The sequence below is a fragment of the Corylus avellana genome, chromosome ca1 (genome assembly GCF_901000735.1).
Source record: "Corylus avellana chromosome ca1, CavTom2PMs-1.0".
In the NCBI taxonomy this organism is placed as follows: Eukaryota; Viridiplantae; Streptophyta; class Magnoliopsida; order Fagales; family Betulaceae; genus Corylus; species Corylus avellana.
The window spans coordinates 43,201,608-43,227,680 of record NC_081541.1 but is presented as its reverse complement, the minus strand read 5'-3'; the positions used below and the strand labels follow the sequence as shown (position 1 = coordinate 43,227,680).

General features: G+C 33.9%; 5 protein-coding genes across 5 annotated transcripts; 3 read left to right on the top strand and 2 right to left on the bottom strand.

Annotated features, from left to right (window-relative positions):
- Positions 1-4,682: 4,682 nt before the first annotated feature.
- Positions 4,683-5,844, top strand: LOC132174703 (late embryogenesis abundant protein 6-like). Its single transcript, XM_059586349.1, has 2 exons — positions 4,683-4,797; positions 5,537-5,844. The coding sequence occupies exons 1-2, from the start codon at positions 4,720-4,722 to the stop codon at positions 5,765-5,767; spliced, it is 309 nt and encodes a 102-aa protein (XP_059442332.1). The 5' UTR covers positions 4,683-4,719; the 3' UTR covers positions 5,768-5,844.
- Positions 5,845-7,922: 2,078 nt separating this feature from the next.
- On the top strand, positions 7,923-8,690 carry LOC132172766 (agamous-like MADS-box protein AGL80). The gene has a single exon (XM_059584338.1). The coding sequence runs from the start codon at positions 7,923-7,925 to the stop codon at positions 8,688-8,690; it is 768 nt and encodes a 255-aa protein (XP_059440321.1).
- Positions 8,691-9,978: 1,288 nt separating this feature from the next.
- Positions 9,979-11,318, bottom strand: LOC132168177 (probable F-box protein At4g22030). The gene is made up of 2 exons (XM_059579292.1): positions 10,801-11,318; positions 9,979-10,714 (listed from the first exon to the last, which is right to left on the bottom strand). Exons 1-2 carry the CDS (start codon positions 11,316-11,318, stop codon positions 9,979-9,981), a joined length of 1,254 nt encoding a protein of 417 aa, XP_059435275.1.
- Positions 11,319-13,864: 2,546 nt separating this feature from the next.
- Positions 13,865-15,801, top strand: LOC132167994 (heavy metal-associated isoprenylated plant protein 4). The gene is made up of 4 exons (XM_059579053.1): positions 13,865-13,991; positions 14,104-14,288; positions 15,186-15,273; positions 15,359-15,801. The coding sequence occupies exons 1-4, from the start codon at positions 13,865-13,867 to the stop codon at positions 15,784-15,786; spliced, it is 828 nt and encodes a 275-aa protein (XP_059435036.1). The 3' UTR covers positions 15,787-15,801.
- Positions 15,802-18,738: 2,937 nt separating this feature from the next.
- LOC132166800 (AT-hook motif nuclear-localized protein 23-like) lies at positions 18,739-19,843 on the bottom strand. The gene has a single exon (XM_059577689.1). The coding sequence runs from the start codon at positions 19,663-19,665 to the stop codon at positions 18,862-18,864; it is 804 nt and encodes a 267-aa protein (XP_059433672.1). The 5' UTR covers positions 19,666-19,843; the 3' UTR covers positions 18,739-18,861.
- Between the last annotated feature and the right edge of the window lie 6,230 nt (positions 19,844-26,073).

The window sequence follows — 26,073 nt, the reverse complement described above, 5'->3', positions numbered from 1 at the left end:
GCTTGGGCAGAGGCCCATTCAATGGCAATGTGCGGCGAGTTTATTGTAAGGACAATGATCAGAGAATCCCCTTCAAGTATGAGAGGGGGGAAAGTAGTTAGTGTTACTATAATGTTGTTCTTATTTAAGAATATGCGACAAGTGAGACATGTAAAGAGGGGATATTTTTTTATTTTATAACTATTTCACAGTTCTTTGTTAAAAAATATATATATATATATCAAAAGTTGGTTAGACTACCACAATAGCATTGTGAGATAGTTCTAAGGGTAAAAATATAATTTCTAGTATTACTTATATACTGAAGCTCTCACAAAAAAGATAACAATTCTATTTTCATCAATTAATGGAAAGCTAAGCAAGCAATGCATTACCTCTTTTCAATTAAAAAGAGTTGGGTGGTTAAATTGCTAAGCAAGCTAAACTCCTTACCAAATTAAAAGTTGGAACTCAAGGATTCTGCGTGTAGATGCCGTCTCGGTGTTTCTTGACATGCGCAAAACATGCTCATAAACATTTCACATAATCGCCATTGAAATGTGAAGCGATCAGTTCTACAGCTTTTGGTCTTGAATAGCAATTGAGTCTGATGCAATTTCTAATGGGAGGGCCCATAGCTGGGTCATGAACAATATGATCATCCATGCAGTGAAGAAAACCAACACGAATACATGAAATATGTTCAAATTCGAAAAGTGTCCCTGTTTCTTTAATACTTTCACAAGCTTTCACTTTTTCTGCGAGGCAAGTTCTCATTGATCCTATAACTTCATCAAGTTCCGAGGAATAAGATAGCCGAATGGGAGATGAAGATAGACAAAATGAGATAGGAGAAAGGTTATTGGCTTGCACATTAAGGAGAATAAGGGTAAGCAATTTCATCATCACAAACGCAAGTTTTCTAACATATTTGGTAACCATTGTTTTTTTTTTTTTTTTTTCACACTTAAGAAACTTTCTTATTTTGAGGTGTAATTCAAATGAGAATTAAGGCTTAAACACTTGCACTTATATGTAAGTGAAATAACTTTTAGTTAGAGCAAAAGGTTTAATAGTTCTTAATTGACTTATTCTTAAAGTAATTTTATTCAAAAAAGTGTTTTTTAACCTTTCGGATTTTTAGAAGTATAAATTTTGTATACAACAAAGTGACTTTCGGTTAGAGCATACAGGTTCTTTCCCTGTGCCTCTATTGTGTTCGAAATCAAAGTCACAAAAGAGAGAACATTTTCATATATATATATATATATGAAAAGTTTCCATTCGTAAATGTCAATTCAAATAGAACCCTCTTTAGAAAATATTCATGAAAACAACTATTGACCCTTTTGAGTTTAGGAAAATTCTTATAAATCTTACTCATTTGGAAGCTTATAAACCTAACCATGAGACAGTATTTTCTTTCCTAATTAAGGGAAAAAAAAAAAAAAGCCACAAAACTTATTTTTTATTTTTTGACATGTCCGCACAAGAGGGGGAAGGGAGATTCAAAGAAAGTACATGATTATCTTGACTCAAAGCCACTTCACATGAAAGTATAACTTCTATATACAATAAAGTGACTTTCGGTTAGAGCATACGGGTTCTTTCCCTATGCCTCTAATCGTACATGATTATTTTTTTATTTTGATATGTCCGCACAATGATATAAAAAAGCCACCTAACTTATAATTTATCATACTCATCAAAAGTTATTATTTTACAACTACTCTCCATTTAAATCAAACTTCCTTTAAGGCAATGTACATTGCTCAATAAAGCATTTTTTGTTGCTTAAGCATTGAATCAATACATTTTTTAACATCCCAAAGAACATACATCTTGCTATGATAAGACATCTATTCTATTTACCCCAATTGTCTCTCTTCATAGTTTGCAAAATTCCATTGACTTCTGTAATTTTTCTTTTCTATGAACTTAGGCTTTTGAGTAGTATCTCTATTATAAAATGTCTTTTCACATACCTCACATTTTATATATTCTCATATGACATGTGTCCCATGCTTTCTGATCTAATATTTCAAAACCTTTTAAATGGGTGCATTGATATAATATATCAAAATTATTTGAATATAATTTCACTCTTACAAGTATTCTTTAAGTTTGCTAAAAGTCACACGTTAACATAAATATTATATTGAAACCATATCCTCTAAGCAAAAGTCACTCTATTAATGTAGAAAGGTCATACTTCTAAAACTACTTTAAGAATAAGCCAATTAAGAAATATTAAGCATTTCACTTTAATCAAAAGCCACTTCACTTGCATGTAAGTGTAAGTGTTTAATTAAGTTTGAATTATCATTTGAATTACACTTCAAATAAGAAAATTAATGTGAAAAAACGATGGTTACCAAATTTGTTAGAAAACTTGCTTTTGTGATGATGGAATTGCTTACCCTTATTATCCTTGATGTGCAAGCCAATGGCCTTGTCCCTACCTCATTATGTTCAAGTTTGTGAAAGTTATAGAGAACCATGGCCACATCATGAAGTTGAATATGAATTGTGTATTTATCATGGTTGTCTTGACTGTGTGCATCGTATTGTTGATCATGACCCAGTTATGGTTTCTCTCATTAGAAATTGCATCACAACCAAATGCATGCAAGTCAAGAGTAAAAATTACACCCCTTCATCTTATAAATCTCGATTATGTGAACTGTTTATTAGAATGTTTTGAAGAGAATATCTAGAAGCACACCCAATTCCAAACGCCATCTACGTACCTTGAATTACAGCTTCTTCTTTTTTTTTTTTTTTCTTCTAATTACAGCTTTTGATTTGGTAAGGTGTTCCTAACTACTCTCTGTCTCTGAGATTTTCTTAATCGAAGCATGCATATCAACATCCTCTAGAATTCTTGGGTTATTTCTACCATTTAGATTTCCTCAATTTCAACTATTGTTTTCAAATTAAATGGTTTAGATTTTATCATATTAGCATTTGTTTTTAAAATATAATAAGTACTCATATGATAAATATTGAGTTGATAGAGATGATAAATATTGTTGATATGACAAATTCTAAACCATTTTATTTGAAAATAATTGTTGAAATTTGAAGAAAGTACGTACATGATAGATTCCTAAGAATATCGAGCTAGATTATGAATTATATATTTTCATTCACCACCAAACATTAAAATAGTGATTCTTTTACATAAATATTAAAGTGTATTAAAAATTGATATTCGTACATCTTTGCTAATTTATAGAATACTTATTTAGTAATTTCAAAACCTAATTAATTTGATAAATTTTTACCCTTAATCATAACACATGATTGTCACAATTTCTCTTTCACTTTTTTTTTTTTTTGAAGGATTTTACGGTATTTGTATTTATCTAGTTTTCTATGATAACTATGTATAAATTGACAAATAATGGACCAAATATGGTGCTAAACAAAACCAGATAGAGCGATTCATTTGAATTGGAGCAATAATTACTTTTGAATTAATGCATGATAATGATTAATTTAAAAGAAATTACTTTCTTTTTTTTTTTTACATGTCTACACAAGGGAAGATAGAGGGGAAATTCGAACTAGTGATATCCGCTTCATGAGGTGTGGTTCACAGCCGATTGAGCTATCCTTTATGGACTAAAAGAAATTACTTGTTTCTTCCTCCTAGGGAACTAAAACCCTAGCTTTAAAAACATCATATTTGACCGACGCCTCATATATATTTCTCTCACTTTTTCATTCGATCTCTCAAGATTTTCTAAGAACAAGAACCTAAACCCCATATATATATATATGACCACCCCTTTTCTCTTCAAATATCTTCATACTTCCCTTCAAGAATACTAATACTATCACATGGCCAAGTAGGAGTTTTAACAACCAAGGTTTTCACGTGGCATGTGTAACTAGCATTTCATTCTCTTTGTTGATTTCATGCAAAGTTCAATATGTTTTGAGGAGATGACCTGCGACAAGATGCTTTCAAATGATCATGACACTCTCACTATGATCAATCTTTTTGCCACACCGTTTTTTATGCTTTTTTTTTTTTTTTTTTGTCGTATGGTCTCTTCTGGTTGTAACATTTGAAATAGATTCGTAGAAGAGAAATGCCAAGACTTTTTCCAAACGTACATTTGGTTCCAGATCGATTGACGTGTCACGATCCCATGGGATGTTTTGCCTAGGTAATATTAGATGTGTCATTTGCCAGCTTGGGTTTGGATGTTGAATATATATACTAGTATGTATAAAGTGATGGAAATCGAATAGCTATTTTTAATTTGTAAATAAATTTAATTAAGTAATGTTACCGTATCAATAATATATATATATAAAGATTAAAAAAAAAAAAAATTGAAAGAAGGAAGAATCACAATTATCATAAGAAAAGGGCCGACAATTTCACAGATTTTGTAATGTTCCGAAAATCTTTGAAGTCATATGGGTGAGAAAACTTCTCATTTATTTAATCGTTATATTCGGCTTAGATGGAGTGCATGAGATTAGTTTCCTCAAGTCTCATCCACAATTTGGTACTAAACGCTGCATGTATGACACGTGTCAAGTATACCGCCATAACAGAGGGAAAGAGAGAGAGAGAGAGAGAAGAAGAAGAAGAAGATGATGATGATGTGAATTAATGTATATATATGTGTGGCATATGTGTGGTGTTTTTTGGGCATTGTGTTTACTTGCAATTCATTGAGTTTTAGGTTTTGAAGAAGACTAGCTTGGACATTGGAAAAAATGCAGGCTGTGAGGGAGAAGCTACATGATATGAACGCCATGCGCAAGGCCAAGGCCGAAGCCAGGGCCGAAGAGCAGGTAAGAAGGATAGAGTCTGTCGGTTGGCGCTGGCAGGAGATAACTTCAATGCTTAATTAAGTCAATCTTGTGTCTAACAAGAAAAATTAAAAGCAATAAGTGTGAGTTTTGAGCTGAGGGCCAAAAAGTCTCTCTTGCCTGATCGGAGCTTCCTTTCTATGGCATGTCCCACTTAACCGTTTGAGCCATTATCTCAAGCCAATCATATCGTGGGATTACCTCCACGTTGGCCTAGCTAGGTATCAGGATTCTTCTTCCTCTAAATTTGGAGTGCATGTGATCTTGTCGGATTGGATTTAATTCGGTTGCCATCATAGTAGATTCTTTGCTATGCATGAATTATTAAGTTTTGAGTCTTTCGACCCACGTACTAATGGGCTTTGCATGTAGAACTCATTTTGGTTATTATTATTATTATTATTATTATTTGTACTAGTGATTATATAAGTTGTGTTAATTTGATTTATAATAATGTTTTGGGAATAAATTCACACACTGCACGACCATCTTGTCTAGGGTCATGGATTGAGTTTTTGAATCTCCAAGTGAAACATATTAATAATATATCACCTTAATTAATACAAATTTTAAATTTATAGGTATGTTTATATTAAATTATATTATATTAATCATTCACTTTTGAGACTATTATTTAATATAACATAGAGAGAGCTAGCTAGCTTAATCACTTAAACTCAAACGTTTAATTATATTATCTTATCAATTTTCACTTATGCAGACGGAGAAAGAGATGGCAAACACCAGGATGGAGGTTGCTCGTGAGGTTAGACTGGCAAAAGAGGCTGATGCCGCGGCGGATTTGCATGTGGCGAGGGCTCGCCAGAAGATAGAAAGGGAAGAAGCCAAGCATGCACCCAACCACCCAAATGCAATTGCCATCGTCGATCCGCCGGAGTCGGACCGTTGTCTTTTGGCTGCAGAAAAAACCAGCCCTGCCAACAAACCCTAGGGCTACCACGATCAATTAATATTGAAGAACAAGTTGAATATCGTGTTTTTTTTTTGTTTTTTTTTTTTTTCAATTTTCATTTGCTAATGATATTTGAAAGATGGTTGTGTAACATGCCTTATTAATCAAACCTAAATGAGAAATATTCTTATAAAAATTAGATAAACCAACTTAATATGGTATCTATTAATTTAAGTGACAACATTGAAATATGATTATGTAATTATGTCTTAATTACGCGAACATAAATTTAGTGCTTAAAATATATTTATTTCATTACAGACGTACATGATCAAGTCATTTGTGAGAATATCTCCGTATATAGGACATAATTAAATCATTTCGATTTATTCATTAGTTCTACTTAATTAATTCCCAAATATCTTCTAGATATATAGTAAGTATATTATTTTATATAATTTCACCGTAAAATATCTTTTTTTTTTTTTCCCTATCTCTTTTAATTAATTAATAGGTTTTGAACTAATCTATGACACCCCTCCTTCTAGATTTGCCACACCTTCAATATTGTTGTCTTGAAATGTAAAATAAGAAGCCAATTATATATATGTGCAAATAATAAGGAAAGAAAGAGAAGAAAAGGGCACAGAAATTGATTGTCAAAAACTCAATATGGAATCAAATTGATTTGTACACTTAATTGGCCAAGTGGATATATATAGGGGGTGAGTTATAATCTATTTGTCAAGCTTTTAGCTGACAATTGTTTGGAAAATTCTCTCTCCCCAGTATTAATTTGTGATATATTTTGTGGTGACAAAAAAAAAAAAAAACCACCAACCGTTATTTTTTGTCATTCAATCTTAGGATAATCCCTCATTTATATTAGAATAAGAACATGTGTTAGTTGATTAAATTCACCATATCATTAATTTAAGGTTTTAGATAAGCAATGATTTAACAAAATAAACATATTGAATTGTCTCACTTAAATAGTTCAAGTGAGCAAATGGAAAGGATTCATTTTACGGTCAAGATTTTGTTTTGTTGCATCTAACTTTGCACAAGATGCAACGTCATTTAAATGGCATATATATATATATATACTATTAAATTTGTGATATTTAATCTGGATCATGAAATTGATGCTATGCACTTTAAGTAAAATGACATGTATTAATTCTTCAACATCAGCATGCATCTCCACTCCAGATTTCTTAGCTGTAGTATTAGTAAAGCATTAATTAAGGTTAATTCAATTCCTAATTTCTTGGCTGGCGCTAGCTCTATCTGCTCTACATGCTTTGCTCCTTGAATTTCATTGAAAGTTCAAGAGAGGACCTTTTTGACATTTCACAGACTATCATATATATGATCAATTGCACCATTGCTTGTGAGATTTATAGTCAATCTATATATCATGAGTAATGCTATATACTGCACTTTCATCATATTGGACTGATGTGATAGTGTGCACCCATCAGTCTTTGATTTTTTTTTTTTTTTTTTTTTTTTTAAAAAAAATAGTTTATCCAAAGGCTAATGAACGATATTGCCATTGAAATGAAGGTGGGATAAGGTGGGATGAGGAAGTAGTATGTAGCATCACTCCATCTATCAACACAAATGCGCAAAATTAGTGCCACTTGGTATACCAATGGCCACTTTAGATTTTCTAATCTTGAAATTAAGCTAGTGAAATCTGACCTCCATAAATTAATTGTTGGGCTCAACTATTGCAGACAACTTAGGGTGCAAGGGCTCACTTGCCAATTAAGGCAATTAATGAGCCTCTTTTCAAATACTCTAATTGTAGGCGACCCCGATCTACATGTTGTATGGTGATAAGGTCAAGTTCGGTCGACATTACAACTTTGTAGGATTCACAACTCTCCAAATTCGACTTTAATTGGACCCGAATATTAGCCAGATCTAGTTATAATGTCTACAATAAATTCAGAAAACCCAAATACATGTCCATTATGAGAATCTTACAAAATAATCAATTCTCCAACCAGTCCATATCTCTAGCTATTCAAGTACACAATCTTCCACATTAACAAAGGCATCTCTTTAACCTATATATACATGCCTTTTTGGAGGCAAAAAAAATTACCAGAAGAGTCTCCCAAACAGCCATCTAAGCCCATATTTCCTTGTGAAATCATCTCTGTCTAGCTATAGCTAGCTAGCCATGACAAGAAAGAAAGTTAAGCTTGCATACATCACAAATGATAGTGCAAGGAAGGCCACCTTCAAGAAAAGGAAGAAAGGGCTGTTGAAGAAGGTGAGTGAGCTTAGCACCCTTTGTGGAATTGAAACATGTGCAATTATTTACAGTCCTTATGAAGCACAGCCTGAGGTTTGGCCTTCCCCCTTGGGAGCTCAATGTGCGATCGCGAGGTTGAAGACGATGCCGGAGGCGGATCAAAGCAAGAAAATGGTGAACCAGGAGAGTTTCCTGAGGCAAAGGATAACCAAAGCTCAAGAGCAGCTGAAGAAACAGCAGAAAGAGAACCGAGAGAAGGAAATGACACAAGTCATGTATAGGGGGTTGGTTGGTGAAGGGTTGGAAAATCTGAGTATTGTTGACTTGAATGACATGGGGTGGCTTATTGACAAAAACATAGCTGAAATTGACGAGAAGATTAAGTCACTCCAACAAAAGCCTCCTCCCCATGCAATGCCTTCAGTGGCAAGCCAAGCCATTAAGACTGAGAAGATTAATATCAATGATCATCATCATCATCAGGAAGCAAAGAATAACACGATTGATCATCAGCAATTGTTAATGGAGTTTCTGAAACCGAATGAAGACATGGGAATTACACAGAATCATGAATGGCTAATGGAGTTGCTGAAATCATCAAATGATCAGAATGTGGGGTTTGGCAGGAACGAAGATGTGCTGCAGCCATATGCATTTAATAGCAATAGTTTGTGGTACTCTAGTTTTCCTTAATTTCCCTTAAAATAGTGCATGCTTTCCTGTGAAAAAAATGCACGTTGTTGGAATAAAGGAGCAAGGCTACGCAATCTTTTGTTTTGTTTTGTTTTTGTTTTTTTTTTTTTCAATTTTCATTATTTTTCCACTCCATTAATATAGTTTTTTTCTCTCGTTCTATATTTTTCCTGTTGTTTGGTACGTTAGAATATCTCTCAAGTGTTATCCTATCCTTCATGTCCAGAATATAATATTCTTATTAATTTCACTGTAATAAGACTTGAGATATATTCTAGAAAATGAGGAAAGCTATATATAGTTTAATCCTGACATGAATTCTCATTTAAATTTACTTGCAGTAATATGTCGAAAAGCATCATCTCCATTTTAAAAGAAATTGAGAGGAACCCATTAGGCAAAATAAGAGGGTAAAATAGTCTTAAAATTTTTAAAAAGACCATTTTACCCTTTATATTGCACTAACCGGTTCCTCTCCATTCAAATGAAATGAAGAGAATCTCAATTCGTAATATGTAAAGGTATTAAAATCTTCTAGATTTTTTGTAGTAAAGGATGGAATTCGATCTTAAAACCCTAACTATTATTTTTAATTCAATATATAATTTCATTTTTTTTTTCATTTATTATATATATCTCACTAAGTTGTATGGTAAGTAGACAAAATTTAAATTATTTAATAAAAAAAAATAATGGTTAAGATTAATTTAAAAACTCTATCCTAGCCTTAATTTTTTTTTTAAAAAAAAAAAAATCACTCGATTCACATTTTATCTCCTCAATCAGTAAATACTGTATTTACTAATTCAGTGTTTACCATATATCATGAATTCAAACTATTTTAAAATCCTTTGAATTCTTCTTGTGCAGGAAAATTCAAATTTTTAAATAATCTAAGCCGTACAATTGGACCATACTTTTTTGAATAGTCTGCTATATATATATATATATTCTTCTAATCACTCAATAGTTTTCTCGTGGACCGCAGAAATATTGTCTCCTTCAGCCAGCGCGTAAAACTTTTATAATTGCAACTTGACTGCAACTTGTAATAGGAAATTCTAATTATGTGATTATGAAAATACATTAATTCATCTTTGATTATTACTTTAATTATTTAATTAATATTCTAACAAGCAACAACTAAGACATTTTTGTATTGTATGTTTTGGGGGTTATACAAAGAGTTTGTCGTAATTAAAAAGAATCATAGAGTATAAGTTAATATTTTTCTAATTAATTACATCCATGGTCTAAAAGAATCAATTAAAGAAATGAAATGAAATATTCAGAAAAGCTTGCTTGCAAACTCATCTACTTGAGTTCCATCGCAATGGGTAGAAGCAGATTTTTTGGCAAGTTCTCTGAGCTGTGACAAGCTTCTTCCCAGCTTCAAAGCCACCTTCATCTCAAACAACTCCCCATTTTCTCTTTTCTCTAAATCTCCTTCTTCAAGTTCACCTTCAATGGTCTCTTCCAATAGGTGAAAGAAGCCGGCACAATTTCTGTACATCTCAAACACCATCCCAACTTGCCCGCCATGCTCAAAAGCAGTGACCGCGCTAGCTAAAGCGCCGGCAGCCACTGCTACTACCGCCGCTGCCGATCCATTCCCCACAAAAGCAGAGCCAATGGCTGCAATGCCGGTGAGCACCGGGCCAGAGATGGCCAAAATCTTGTTGATCTTCAATGCCAAGTTACCTAGCCTTACATAATCCTCAATGTCTTTTCTCTGCACAACTTCAATGATGTTTTTCATTTCCACTTCCAGCTCCTCACTCCATCCATTCTTCTCCATCTTCCCGTCGAGCTGTTTCCCTTCATTTGATTTGTTTTTCTTTTTCGGCCACCAAACGGCATGCGCAAAGGTTGCTGGGAACTTGTCAAGCATTGCTCCAAGCAAGGGAAGTGGGTAGGCTTTGTCAAGAGCCAACATCTTTTCCATAACATTTTCCACATCCTCCTCTGTCGGAGTACGAAGCGCGAGCATAGCTTGGATTTGACTCCGAAGTTGCCTGAACAACCTGTCAGATAATAGATTAAACAATTAAATAATAATTTTTTTATAAACTAATTATCATTTTAATTAAATATTTTACGTGTTACCAACCTTGCAGCGTTGCGTTGCTCCTCAGCAAGCTGTGAAGGCTGAATCTTGTTCATTATAAGCAGCATCCCCGTGGCTGCAAAATACAAGAGTGTTGAAGATAATTTGAGAGCCAAAAGAGGCAATCCAACACCTCCAATGGCTGCAACACCAGCCATTGTTGCAGCACTAAGAGTTATCATGTTGATGGAGCCCAAAAGAAGGGTGTTCCAATTGTCACGCTGCTCTCCAACGTTGATGTGCATGCCTTCTCTGTCAGCTACAGCCTCTAGGATGGCATAGAGCTGCGTCTGCACAATACTATTACTGGAGTTGGTTGTAGAGATATTTTTCTCTATTGGCACGTCTCTTAAGATCAATTCCTCTACCATATTATTTCTTATTGGTTTTTTTGGAACTGAGTAAAGGAATCTTGGAAGCTTTGGGCCATGTATAGCAGCATTAATGGCTTTCTTTGAAGAAGAAGAAGATGAAGAAGGTGGGGAGGAGAATAGGAGAAGTGAAGCTTGCAGGGAAGCCATTAATTGGTTGGTGCAGGAGGAAAAAGGTTGAGGATGGAGATAATTAATTAAGAGGGGTCTTATGATATATTTATAGTAAAGAACTCAAAAGTGGTCAGCTGTGGAAAATATTGACTGGCTCAATGGTTGACCTGGCACAAAAGATGACCTTGAATTTTTTTTAAAAGAAATTTATCCCAGAAATGAAATAATTTTTAAACTATTTTACATTTTCAAAACTGTTTATATATATATATAAAATAAAGCCCCAAATAAAACACTTTTAATAATTTTATTTAAAAATATTGCCCAAGTCAAAGAACATATTTACCATTAGTAAAGTAGCTAGTAATACCCTTTCAGACCAGAGATTCAGTCCTATATAAATTCAGCATTTTGAGAAGGAAAAAAATAATAATAATGTTTGTTACAATTAGGCCGGCCGTCAATTTTTCATAAGAACTCAACAGAAAATTAGTAGGTTATAGTATGTTAAAGGTCTGATCCATTTAATTAAATACGTCGAGTTATGATTGATCTATATAACCTTATATATATTCATACTTCGACATGACCCGAACCCGATATGCAACATTTAAGGTTAACAATTTCTTACACAATTTACGAATCTAACATAAACTCAAAACGAAATTAGCAAATTAAGGTTAAGAAATCTGACATATTTAATTAAATTTGCCGAATTATAATTGACTTATATAATTTTACACTTATATAATTTAACTTTTATATATATATATACCTCGACACGGCTCAAATCATACACGTACATAATTTGACGTATATGTCTTTAAAATTAGGCTAGTAAAATTTTGTTGGAAAAGGAGTAAGTTTCAATTTTGAACATTATTTAGATACTATATATATATTCTATCTCGGGGAGAATAATTATATATCGCTGTCATAACTAATCCACTTGATCAGGTGAAGTCGATTTGCGGATGTGAAACGCTGTCGTGAGGGAAGATGGCGGTAGTTGGTCAATTAAAAAACAAGGAAAACTTTGGGTTTTTAAAAAACGTTATCCTAGGAGTTGTTTGGCCCAGATTCAGCCTTGTCAACGTCCACTTCAACCAATTTGCCTACTTCACCATAGATTGTCTCAAACCTGACTTTTTCTTTCTTTTTCCATGTCGTTTTGTGCTTTATATTTTCTTTCCTACTTTTTTACAATAATTTACCTCCAACCCAATTATTAAAAAACAAATAAAATGCTGTCGCTCAAGTTGGATCGTAACTTTTTCTAATTTAATCTATTAAACTAACATTTGTTTAAAATATATGTGATCAGAATCATATATATACCATATTTTTATCTTACTAATATATTAAACCCCGTTGATTTTTTTTTTTTTTTTAACGACGACATACTTAACAAAAGGTTTGTTGGGACTCACGGCATTATGGAATATAAATGTAATTTTAGTATTACTCTTAAAAGTATATGTGAGAATATTTAAAAATTTACGTTATTCTCATATGCATTTTAGATGCAAGTCGATTTAATATAAACTTTATTTATAATAAGTGGACCAAAAAAAAATGCAGAAAAATCAAAATTAATTATAAGAGAAGTTTGAATTAAACTCATTTCTTCAAGTTGATCACCACCATGAAACGTACGCAATGGAATCTGTCAAAAGAGGACTTAGTACTCCTAATGGAATTGAGGTTTAATATTTACGACAGGGACTTTTGAACTTTGAACATTTTTCCTGAGAGACAAGATCAGCTCCCACGTCAAATTTTATTGGTAGACATTGTAATAATAGTCACAAGATTACCTTAGTTTTTGCCAAAAGGAAGAAAAAAATAATTACCTTAGTTTTCGCTAGAATGTAGCCTTTTTCAATCGTTTTTACTGTTCAAACTAAAAAAATTCGTGGGCCTAACTCATTTCATAAAACTAGTTCAATAAGAGAGGGTTGTCCATTCCTTATAAATATGCTCAAGATGCACCCCCCTCACGTGCAGGCCAGTATTTTTCTAGGTCCTTATTACACGGTAAGTAGTGTGGATTCCATTTGTCCTGTGGTAGCTAGGCTCTGATACCATGAAAAATTTGTGGGTTTAACTCATCTTATAAAACCGATTTAATAAGAGAGGGTTATCCATTCCTTATAAACATGCTTAAAATCTTGTCCACAGATAATGTGAGATTATTACTCAACACAAACGACTTTAATCCAAATTTCAATCTATGCACTTGTTGTCATTTTGAAAAAAGTCACTATTTGAACGTCACGTTTTTTGGGCAAAAACCGTCATTATTTGTGAGTCATTAAATTTCAAAATTTTTGCAGTGTAATAATCATCTAATTCTACAAAGAACTTAATCAATCACCTACACATTCTTTTTCTTATACGTGCAAGTTTTCAAGTAGCCGGTGAAAGATAGCTATTAATGTTAATTTCTCCATATATTAGAGTTTCAAAAGCTGCTCAACTACCCTCAGCAAATCCCACACCAACATCTTGCCTTAATTTGAAGCATACGAAAACTTCTACTTCGTTGCCCTTAATTTCTTGAGCTTTGAGTTGCAGCAAAAATGGCAGGAGAAGATGGAAAGAAAGAAAAGGAAAAGGTGGAGGAAGTGATCACTGCTGTTTACAAAGTTAACCTGCATTGCCCGCAATGTGCACGTGATATCAAGAAGCCTCTTACACGTACACAAGGTATATATATATTAATGCATTCATTCTTAATCTCTTTTCCCTTGTGCTTGGCTTCAAAGAAAATGGAGGAAAAAGAGTTTCCCTTTTTGATTAATTCTTTCATTGTGAGCAGGGGTTCAAAGTGTGGATGCTGACTTCGACAAGAGCGAACTGAAGGTTAAAGGTGTTATCGACCCAATTAAGATTCATAAACGGATAGAGAAACTGAGCAAGAAAAAGGTTGAGTTGCTATCACCTAAACCCAAGATCAAGGAAAGTGTTGCGGCAGAGAAAATAGTGGTGAAAGAAATTAAACAGGTAAGTGTTCATTTCCACAGTAAATCTTAGTGGCAATTTATATAAATATATATTTTCCAAAGAAAATTTAATAATTATTATTTGGTTTGTTTGGATGTGCATGGATGGATGGTTGAAACTAGAACTGGAGCTCTTGCACATACACCTTAGTATTAATTATCATTATTAGATGAAATTAATTAATTAGCTCATGTTTTGAATCTTAGCCCATTTTGCATTAATTCCATAGCATTTCAACACAAAATCCCATCCTCCGGCCAGAATCAAGTAATTTCACCAGCAAATCCATTAATATTGTAGACATGCACCTAATAATTGCCAGGTTCATTTTTGAAACAAACATGCATATATATATATGATACCCTCCATGGCTCCATTTTGATGGGCACTATTATACTTGTCCTTCATGCATTATATCCAACCAAATAGGATTATTCCAATCAATCTGAAGAAGGAAGCATAGCAATTTAAATCACTATTACATGTACATCAGAGAACCGACTGCTGCTAGATGTACTGTAGCTTTTACTACAAATCCCTTATAAATTGATATGACAATTCACACAACACTTGCTATTCTAACCACCAAACAATTGAATTTACCAGACAAATTTTGTTTCTTAGTTTTCTTCACCACATGTATTTGTAAAAGGTTGTACCAAAACCTGTAATACCTCAAACATTTTCCTAGGAGAACCATATCTAAATCCACTTTATAAGTACAAGCATTATAATCATCATCAAACCTGATCATGTTTCCGGCTAGTTGTCATAAACATTTCCAAGAAACCCTAGGTAAATGCATGCACCCACTAAAAGTACGTTTGTTTAGTTTGTACATATATACTTAAACAAATGCAAAAACTGACCTATAAATATTTATATGATAATTACAAGCCAATTTTGCGCACAACATCAGTGAAAGTTAACATGCACTGCGGCAAATGTGAGCAAGACCTGAAGAAGAGGCTACTAATGCACAAAGGTAATTAATTAAAAGCCAAAAAATTAATTAAAACCTATTAATCCATATATGTTCGCCTCACGAAGTTTCTCAACAACATGTGCAGGTGTTCACAGTGTTAAAACAGACATGAAAGCACAAACTCTGATAGTTGATGGAACCATTGAGCCTGACAAACTACTGTCCTACTTAAAGAAGAAGGTCCACAAACATGCAGAGATTATAACCTCAAAACCAGAGAAAAAGGAGGAGAAAAAGGAGGAGAAAAAAGAGGAGAAAAAAGAGGAGAAAAAGGAGGAGAAAAAAGAGGAGAAAAAAGAGAAGGAGAAAGGTGGTGAAGGAAAATCCACTGAGAAACCAGGAGGAGGTAAAACCATCGAGAAAACCATTGAATCCACCAAGGATATAGAAGTTAAGGAAGAGCTAAAGATTGTGGAGGTTAAAAGTAAAGAGAATGCTCCATATTTTATTCATTATGTGTATGCTCCCCAGATGTTTAGTGATGAAAATCCAAATGCTTGTTCTGTAATGTAGATGGGAGTCTTCCAAATTTTTATCATACAACTGAACTATATATATGAAACAATAACAATATATATATAACCTTTACATTTATGAGCAGCCTTTTGTTACATTCCAAGCGGAAACCGATTCTCTCTATTTCAAATGAAATGCAGAAGATCATTTTCTATTCCGAACAACTTAATTTCATCAAGAGGTGCTGAAGCACGTACAAGGACCTAGTGAAATATTTTCCCTCAAATAAAACAAAAAAAAATGTGGGCGAGCTATATTATGTATATGGAGAGTGTTAAAATAAGGCGTTAGAATATCACTCAACTCAAAATTTTAAACTTATGGGGTTTAATTCAATTACTCACTCTTCGACTACTTATTTGACATGGCATTTACAAGTATATATATGTACTCCAGCAACATATTTAGGGTCAACTAATAAGGTTGCAGAAGTCATGCTTTTTAAAGATATATAAACAGAAAGAATAATGACACGTACACTTATTCCTATTTTTTTACACAATTTTTTCACATTCATAGATGGCTTTTAAAACTACTATTATAAATGAGATATATGAATCTTTATTGGATTTTGATCCAATAATAGTTTTAAAAGCTACTTATGAATGTAAAAAAATTGAAGTGTAGGCTGTGCGTGTAGCATTCCTCAAACAGAAATTATAGGTAATTAATAAATTTTTAGGAGAAAGTAAAGGGGTGAATTCTAGAAAAACCATCTTAATTAACATCTACCAAACTTTTCTTTCTTTTCAAAGCACTATCTTAATTAACATCTTAGAAAGTTTTCTTTCTTTTTGAGATATTGATCATTATAGCAAGGTTACACCCATTTTTAAAACTACCTAAAGTTATTTTTTCGTGTATCACATAATAAAATGTCCCACTGGCAACAAAACCTGCAAGCCGACTGAATGTTTATCGTTCTAGGCCAACCCAACATGACCTATATATTTTAGGCTGGCCAGGTCCAATTCAACTTAGATAAACAGGCAAACGGGGCATAAAGAAAAGTTGTATCTACAGTATCTTAGCCCTTGCCGGCCACCTAGACTATTCACATTCTATTACAATAGGGAAATATTAAGAGAGTGGGGCCATATAATCAAATTTCGTTAGCTCCTAATTAAACTTCTCCTCCCAACCAATTTTGCGCCGTACTTTAGAGGCACTTTCATTCTTCTAACCAAACACTTTTACTTTTTGCACTTACATTCCTTCTCGGACACATTTATTGACTTAGGCATCAAAATGATCACTCCCCGCTAGCTAGACCACCAACGGGTCACTTTGATCTTCCTTTCCTCCCAACAGGTGGACTTGGTGTACCATCAACTGACTTCTTCAATTTTGAACATATGGGGCTTCATAGAAGAGTGGAAACTTTAGATGTTGATCATCAAATCAGACAAATCTGAATTTTGTAGATCTCCTTGGGTAACTCTATGATAACGTTCTAAAAAATCTAACTATTATTTTTTAAAAAAATTGACCAGATTTTATAATCACATCATTTACCACCCTTAAAATATCATTAATTTTTCTTTGATTCAATATATCTCACTTAATTGTATATCTATATGGTAAAATTCCAAACTTTTTAACCTAAAAAAAATAGTTTTTATCTGTAGAGGGTGAAGTGTATATATATATATATATATATATATATAGAGAGAGAGAGAGAGAGAGAGAGAGAGAGAGAGAGAGAGGATATGCTGAGAGAAGATTAAGGTATAGATATCAAATTCATCAACCATCGCTCTCAAGGTTGAAAATGTCAAACAGATGGATGCCTTGTAGAACTGTTCATGTCTACCTCTATTCGTTCTTAATAATTAGCACTTATCCATTTTGGTAGGTTAAACAAATTTGAACTTAGCTTTGTCCACCCTCTAAGAAACTTGGACAACTTATCTCATAAGAGATTGAATACGATCAATCCAATCATCAAAGTTAGCTCATCCACTAAAGGCCATTAATTCTACACAACATTTCTTCTTAGCTTCCTATCATTTGAATCTGTCTAAGATCCAATTCTCACACACCATGCATAAGTCCTTATGATGGGTAAGCCATCATCATTAATATTAGATGAAAAATGGCATGACAGGCTGAGTAAAAACTCCTTTAAATAAGATTAAAGATAGCAAATAGTTCATCTTGTATGATTTGGTATCCCTTGAAAGGTAAAATGCCCTAAAAATAGCTCATCTTTTACTTAAGAAATTGAAGTAAAAAGATTAATTAATTAAACTGATTTTATCAAGAAATTTTTTCTTCTTTGGTTCATCCAACAGGTCTGATAGTTTTTCTTTTATTTTTGAGATTATTTCTTGTTCAATAACAGAAGAGAAAACTCTCAGATCTAAGTGAGTTTATCAAAGAAACCATCAATATAATCCAAATCATCACAAGAACTGTTCTAACAGCAAACCCTAGTCTATTTGTGGAATATATATATATATATATATATATATATATATATATATATATATATATATATAAACTTTGTGCGAAAAGTAAACAAATAAATAAGCTTCCTAAATATTAGTAACCTTCCTAGATTTGCTCTCTTGATCAGGGATTTAAGAGAGAGAGAGAGAGATAGATCAATTGGTCAGCTATGTGGTTTTATTATTATTATTATTATTATTATTATTATTATGACGTTTTCAATAATCTCGCTGGACCACCAAGATCACATGATAACATTTATCCTTCGATCAAATTGAAACCATAGTTTATTTACACACTCTTTATTAATTTAAGCACAAGTTTAAATCAACAGGACCCTTCAATATTCTATAGATATATACATAAATACTTCACTCATTTCAATAGATTATATATATAGATATATATGAAGACAACGATGATCATCTTTAGAGTTAATGTTCTTGAAAGCTGAATACTCAAACCACGTACTTGTAATGTTCAAATTAAAGGAGTTCCACAAACGATCAAATACATCAGAAATTAAGCAAAGTTACAACATTAACAAACACAAAGCAATTAGGAAGTAATTGTACAAAGATTGAGGTCTAAGGATACCCTAACCTTTCTGACCAAAAAAGGTCAATAAGGCGTTCGCCCACCTGAGTTCCCAGCCCAACCATCAACAGGTAACTGACCATTCAAGGGAAGACTAAAGAAAGGCAGCCCTGAAGACGGATCCGCTGGGAACGGTTTTCCGACGCCATCACCACCGCCACCACCAGATGACTGTGAAAGTTGTTGGTGAATCTGCAATGGTTCCTCCTCCTCCAAAGGCAGCCTCTCATACGCCACGTTAGTGAATGAAGAAGCTATAACAATCACTGGCCCTGAAGCAATCAAAGCTCCCATAACGTTCCCTCCAATGACCTGTCCTTGCCCACCTGCAAGGAATACGTTAAGGCTGGTCGCGCCGGGAGGTGCCGGCGGGGGAAGAAACGAGCCCGAAAGGGATAATATCTCGAAGCGGCCTTGTAGGGTGACGACGGAGCCAGCAGCCGAGGGCTGCCGCACGCTCACGTTGGTGACGGTGCCGGTGCCGCTCAACACGCAGATCCCGCGCTGACGCCTCCGCGCATACATGGCCACAGACTCAAACACGTCGCAGCCACTGCTGACCTCCAAGATATGTGCTCGAAGTGCGTTAGCGCTTTCTCTAGTGATGATCACCGGTGGTTTCGGCTTGTTCTTGGAGCCGGGCGGACGACCCCTTGGGCGGCGAGCCACGGCATCACCGGAAACTAGTTCATGAGGGATGTCATCGTCGTCGTGATCCGGTGTGGTGTTGTCATGATAGTCGTCGGCATCGGGTGGCCTTTGGAGGTGAAGGTCAGGGCGCTGGAGGTGTTGAACAAAGCGAGATGAACCCAAATCTAAGCCAGCCATACACGGAGAGCTAAAGCAAACAGAAAACAAAGAGAAATATAGTAAAATAAGGGAAACTAATAATAGCTCATTATTTTATGATTCTTTAAGGAAATGAGAGACCATAATTCAAACCCTAGAACGAATAGAAAACAGATGGTGGAATCGAGTGCAGAGAAAGAGAAGGGAGGAAGGGAAGAGGAAAGAGACAAAGGTAGCAGATGCAGCCATTGTCTCAAATCAAAAAAAGTAAACTTGCGTATAAAATATTCAAAAGTTTACAAAGTATTTTAATGGGGTTTTAGTTTTCTAATGAACTTTTAAGAAAGTAAAACAAACATGGGGGGATAAAGTTTGATGTATAATATGTCATGTCCGAGGTCGATTCATGGATTCTTGGATGAGTCTTATTAAGGCTACTACAACTTTTACTACAAGTTCTTTCTTATAACTTGACCTATTAGTTCCGTTCAAAAAAAAAAAAAAAACTTGATGTATCAGTCTTTAAATGGTAAAATAATCAAACAAAACATATGACATCAATTTAATTAGTTAGTGACAAACTTATTGACTAATTATGAACTAACACACCAATTTTTTTTTTTTTTAAAAAAAAGAAATTATAGTAAAAGTTGTACTCAAAGCATTTTCTTCTATATATATATATATATATATATATATGATGGGGTAGAGATGTTCATGGCCCCCAAGAAAAAGAAAAGGAAAAGTTATCCTTTTAGATTTTTTTTTATAGGGCAATGAGAGTGAGAGAGAGAGAGAGAGAGAGAGAGGTTAATGTTGGTTTAATATATGATTCCGAGCTGATGAAGGACATTGAGGTGAAAGATGATTTACCTGGTTTTGATACACTACTAGTACTAGATCGAGGAATGAATTAGTAATTAATGAGTTGGCCTTGTCAATTATAAAACTAATTAATTAAACTAATAATTAATAAAGCCCAAACGTGCGCAAGCTTTGTGGCCCACCCAATGGGTCATTTTACAACAACTATAAAAGATAAGACTTTGAATTTATCAAAGAATATACTTGTGTTTCAAACTTTGTTGAGCTTCATCATTTCTACTGGGATAGGTGTTATTAGGGCTCTTCAAGAAGCTAAAATATATATTGTTTAATTATTAATTAACACAAATTAATATATCATAAAAATTAAAAAAATAAAATATAAAACAGTAGAATATTCATGGTCCCCATTCAGCAGCACTGTTTTTTTGTTTAAGTTGGACTATAGCCTTTCATAATACATTTGATGCCCCAACGTACAGTTGGTTGGTTCAATGATATGTATAGGTTGGTGCTCGCATATATATATATATATACCACAACCAGAGGAAAGTGACTAATTAATTGCTTTAATTTCTATTATTTGTTTGATAAATATATAGCTCGAAAGACACCCCAAAGGACAAGCATGGAACAAGGGCACTAATTAAGCGATCGACCAACATTTCCCAAATAAATAAATAGACAAAAGAATAAGAATCTTCCATCCAATTGGGATTTAAACCTCCCATGATTTCTTTCTTCCCCTTTCTAAATGGAAGGATGCCACACGTATAAAAACCACACGATTAAATTTATTTATTCCTATAATTAGCTTAATCTTTTAAGACAAGTGATGATTTAATAGAACAAAGATGGTGGAACCTATGTTTCTTCTTATTCGGTTATCAGTACACCACTTTCCACTTCGGTTAATTTGCTCCTTTGCAAATCATCCTCTATCTCTTTACATACAGCAGTGATCAGACTCAGTCATTGAATCAACACTTGTTAAAAAAAAAAAAAACTCATTTTAATTGCCCCATCACCCAAATTATATGAGAATTATATAATAGTATACTAAATAGTATTACTCTTTGTAATCACATAATTATTATCCCTGCTGCCTGAAATGCTTATAATTGTAATATGAAGATTGCCTTACGTAGTACATACCCAAAAATGGTTGAAAGAACCTAGACGATCGATATACCTTTTGATTATCAGCAACGGCATAATTAATGATAGAAAATCTCAAATCTGAATTCTGCGTTCCTATTGTGGCACTTGATGCTTCCTGAGTGCAACCAATAATGGATACATAAAATATTTGGTTGGCACATGAGTTGCCTGCTAACATTAGAATATAAGATATTATAATTAATAATTAAGGAATATTACAATAGATTAATTAGAATAAGGAACTTTGAGGTTTGTCAAACATTCCATGCATGTACATTTTGAAATAAATTGCATAAATTCAAGACTTCGTCGATTGCTATCAGATTATCCATTCATTTCACAAATGTTTAGTAGAAGTTTTTTTTTACCCACCCCCCCAAAAAAAATATATATATATATAAATAAATAAATAAATTAACATATTTCGTCATTGGTGATTGTTGAGATGCAACAATTAATGTCGCTCTTCTTACGTTGACAGCTCTTAGAACAAAGTGCGATTTCAAATGCCATAAAAAGACTTTGGCTTCCCCACTGAACACCAATTGATGTTCAGATTAGATGATCAAAAGCTTGATCTAACAGTGACGATAAATGGAGTCAATTAGAGTAGAGCATACAAATATTGGTGATTGTTGAGGTGCAACAATTAATGTCGCTCTTCTTACGTTGATAGCTATTAGAACATGCTAGGTTGTGATTTCAAATGCCATAAAAAAAGGCTTTGGCTTCTTCACTGAACACCAATTGATTTTCAGATTAGATGATCAAAGGCTCGACGATAAACGAGGTTAATTAGAGTGGAGCATACAAATATTGAGTTCTTGGTTTGATCCTCATTAAACACCAAAAAGAAGTAATTAAATGAAAATTTATTTTTCATAAAAGTAAGTTGGGGGTATCTCGTATTTTCTTTTTGGGACTAGATAGTGTGCAAGTGGGATTCATATCTTCTATCCCCATTATAAAGATTCATGGGTTAGATCACAACAATGATTATGTTTTAGACATGAGAGAGAGAGAGAGAGGGGTTGTAGTTAAGGATCATGTTTTGCGTACGATGTCATGTTTGGCAAATGATTGATGTTAAGACATTTTCTTATAAATTGATTTATGTAATATTTACTATGCTAGTTATTAAAATATAAATTATTATGTAATAGTTAAAATTATATTTATTTTATAAAATATAAACTATTACGTCAGTTTTTTTTTTTTAATAATAATTATAATGGAAACAGTAATATATCATACATTTTTCTTGGCAAATGGGTGAAAAGCTTTTTTAAATTAAGGCATGAAAAGCACTTTCTTTTTTTTTTTATTGGATTGATTATTTAGAATTAGAGTGCCAACTTGCTTTCTTCCATTCTTTTAGAGCTGGTCAAAACTTTTCATTGACGGGATAGCGTAAAGGCCGGGGGTTTGTGGGGTCCCCGCCACGTGGTCCAAGCTCCACACCCACGCGCTCTAAATTCAACTTGTTTCTATTTTTTTTTTTTTTTTTTTGAATGTGATTACCTCTTTCCTTACAAATGAATATGGACAAATGGATATATATATATATTTATATATATATATATATATATATATATATGGGCGAAGTAAAACAGCACACTGGCGTGCCGCACGCCAGCGTGCGCTGTATCACGGTCCTATATATATATATAAATCATGAACCAAGCATACTTTGAGTCTCCATCAATCTTTCATAGCACTTAGCACTAAATAAAGATGGAAGTGAATTTTGTGATTTCACCAAAGACAATAACATTCTAGTTACTATTTACATATATAAAAGAACAAAATTTGGAGGTCTCCTTAACTAGAAGTAAGGCATTCATGCAAATAAAGAGTTCAATTGACAATATTTTTTTACGAGCGTCATTTACTTCTGAGAGAAGTAAAGTAAAGGCGAAACTTCTCCTTTTAAAGTTGAGGAAAAAACTTATCTATATGCCAGTTGATTTGACTTCTCTTTTTTCTCCTCATTTCACTTACGAAGCTTCTTTTTTATTGTTTATCTAGAGTTTCCTCTAGTTCCTTCTACCTCTTATGATGCCTTATTCATTACCTCTAACGATCTATCACTAATTCATTGATCTTCTCAAAATTGCAACCTCAGCCCTCCACCACCACCATGGCACCTCCTTAGACATGCTACTATGCCTCCTCTTCCTAGAACTACCTTGGTTTTCATATTTGGTTTCTTCAAAGCTCAATTTGTCATCTTCTGCTAGCTCTGCCCTTCAACACGCATTACCATTGTCTTCACCGGTCTGCCTACTCCCCATTGTTGCCTCACGCGCCTCTACTTGGCTTTCACGCACTTGCGTGGGGATCTCAAGCACCATCATTGTCTTTGTTGCTAGAGCTGTTGTTTTTTGGGTTTGGTGATTTTTTTGGTTATCTTCTACGTATTTTTGTTGTGTTTTGTTGTTTTCTTTGGTTTTTAGCATTCCTATCAGTGTTTGTTGCTATTTCCTTGTTGGGATTCAGGGGAAAAGTTAAGGGATCATTTGAGGTTCGTGTCCCTTCCTGTGGCTCTTGCTTATGCCATCTCCAGTATGCCTTGTCAAATTGCCTTAATTGGCGGCCAATTTTTTTGGTGTTCGTACCAAGAATCCATAGGGCTGCTTCATTGAATGCATTCCTTTTTAATTTTTGTTTTCTCGCACCGGTCTAGTTCGTTTGAAACTTATTGTTAGTTTGCCAACTCTTTGTTATTGTTGTTGTTTCTAGGTTTTTTTTCAAGTGACATTAACCATCAAGACATTACTGCAATCTTAGCTGTCTCGTAATACTTGGTAGAACTATCACATAATTGGCTGGTAACTTCATAAATAGAACCTTGGGGTTTTTTGAGTGCCTTCTTTTTTTCTTTTCCTTGTAAGTAAGGTGAGATGAGACAAAAGACAGCTCTACAAGGATAGCTCTTTTCTATTATCCAACCAAGAATAGACGAGGGGGTTAAGATGAGGATGAATTGAGATTGGTTGCAATTTGTTGATTGAATTACAGTCTGCCTAAATAGCAATTGAGAAAGGGTCTCGATGAGACCTACTTATCTGAACAGCTCAAGATATGAAATCCTCTTTAAATTAGCTGCAATTCAGACAGCCAATTACAAAAAATTCCAAACCAATGAGAAATGCTTCTTAAAAATAGTGAGGAAGCGGCCATTTTATGAAATTATAAGTTAAAAAAAGCAAAGAAGCAGTCTATTTTGCAAAGTTGTAAGTGCAAGAGTTTGCATTTGGGGATGCTACATCAAAATTGACTTTCAAGAAATTAGGGAGAGCAGGTGACCAGGTTTGGGGCCCGTCAGGTGAAGCAAGCTTTTCCAAGCTGACGTTTCTGATCTGGTTGGCAAGCTGAAGGACACAAGGGGCCAAGTTTTCATGCAACACCTAGTTTCTGAGTAGGCCAAATTAAATCCAATGCTTTTTTTTTTTTTTTTTTTCTAATTAAATCCAATGCTTTCGGCTGCAAAATGTTGGAAATCAAGATGATTTTCAGGAGCAATGTTGAGGAATTAATGATGAGGGGAGAGAAAAAAACCCCAAGGTGCTGAAACCAATAAGGATGCTAAAACCCAAAGAAAACAATAACACACGATATAAATATGAAAAAAAAAAAAAAAAAAACACCCTAAAAATTAGTAGCACTAGCGGCAGAGACGTGAGAGCATGTGAGATCCACACACGGGCGCATGACAGCATGAGGGCCAAGCGGAGTCGCGTGAGGCGGCGACGAGGAGCAAGGAGGCCGGTGAAGACAATGGTGAGTCACGTTGGCGAGCATAGCAAATGAAGAATAATACTTCGAGCTTTAGAAAAAATTGAATCTGATAACCAAGGCAGTTTCGAGAGGAGGCATCGAAGTTGATTGGAGGAGACGGCAAGACGGTGGTGGAGGGGTTGAGGCTGCAATTTTGGGAGGATTGAAAATAGATCGTCGGAGGCGACAGATAAAGCCTCATAAAATGTGGAAAGGTGTAAAGAAAACTCAAGACAAATAGAATTAGAAAGAAGCAGCTTCATGAAAGAATGGAGGGGAGAGGAGTCCTATAACCAAAAGTTTTCAGCAAAGGGTTTCATTTTTTTTTTTTTTTTTTACTGCGCTCTTTTTCAACTTTAACTTGGTCTTAATCCTCTCATGTTCCCCAATCAAAATACAATATTATAATTGGAAAATCATATTACTTTATTTTCTTCCTTTTTTAAAAAAAAAAAAAAAAAATTTCTTTTCATTATTTCTGAGTTTTTCTCAACTTAAGAGGAATAATGTTACGATGTCAACTTTGCTTACCATATGAATTTGAGCAGACAAGGTAAAATAGACATCATACATTTATTCAATATACTCTAAGCTCAAATGACACTTCCTCCTCTCACAAAATGGGATAGAATGTGAGATTTTGTATGTAATACCATCACTTGAATTATCATATATATATAT

Coding starts and splice junctions, on each gene's coding strand:
- LOC132174703 (XM_059586349.1), top strand. CDS start 4,720: ATGCAGGCTGTGAGGGAGAAGCTACATGATATGAACGCCATGCGCAAG. Junction 4,798..5,536: donor AAGCCAGGGCCGAAGAGCAG/GTAAGAAGGATA, acceptor TCACTTATGCAG/ACGGAGAAAGAGATGGCAAA.
- LOC132168177 (XM_059579292.1), bottom strand. CDS start 11,318: ATGGCTTCCCTGCAAGCTTCACTTCTCCTATTCTCCTCCCCACCTTCT. Junction 10,715..10,800: donor GAGCAACGCAACGCTGCAAG/GTTGGTAACACG, acceptor ATTATCTGACAG/GTTGTTCAGGCAACTTCGGA.
- LOC132167994 (XM_059579053.1), top strand. CDS start 13,865: ATGGCAGGAGAAGATGGAAAGAAAGAAAAGGAAAAGGTGGAGGAAGTG. Junction 13,992..14,103: donor GCCTCTTACACGTACACAAG/GTATATATATAT, acceptor CATTGTGAGCAG/GGGTTCAAAGTGTGGATGCT. Junction 14,289..15,185: donor TGGTGAAAGAAATTAAACAG/GTAAGTGTTCAT, acceptor GATAATTACAAG/CCAATTTTGCGCACAACATC.
- LOC132166800 (XM_059577689.1), bottom strand. CDS start 19,665: ATGGCTGGCTTAGATTTGGGTTCATCTCGCTTTGTTCAACACCTCCAG.
- LOC132172766 (XM_059584338.1), top strand. CDS start 7,923: ATGACAAGAAAGAAAGTTAAGCTTGCATACATCACAAATGATAGTGCA.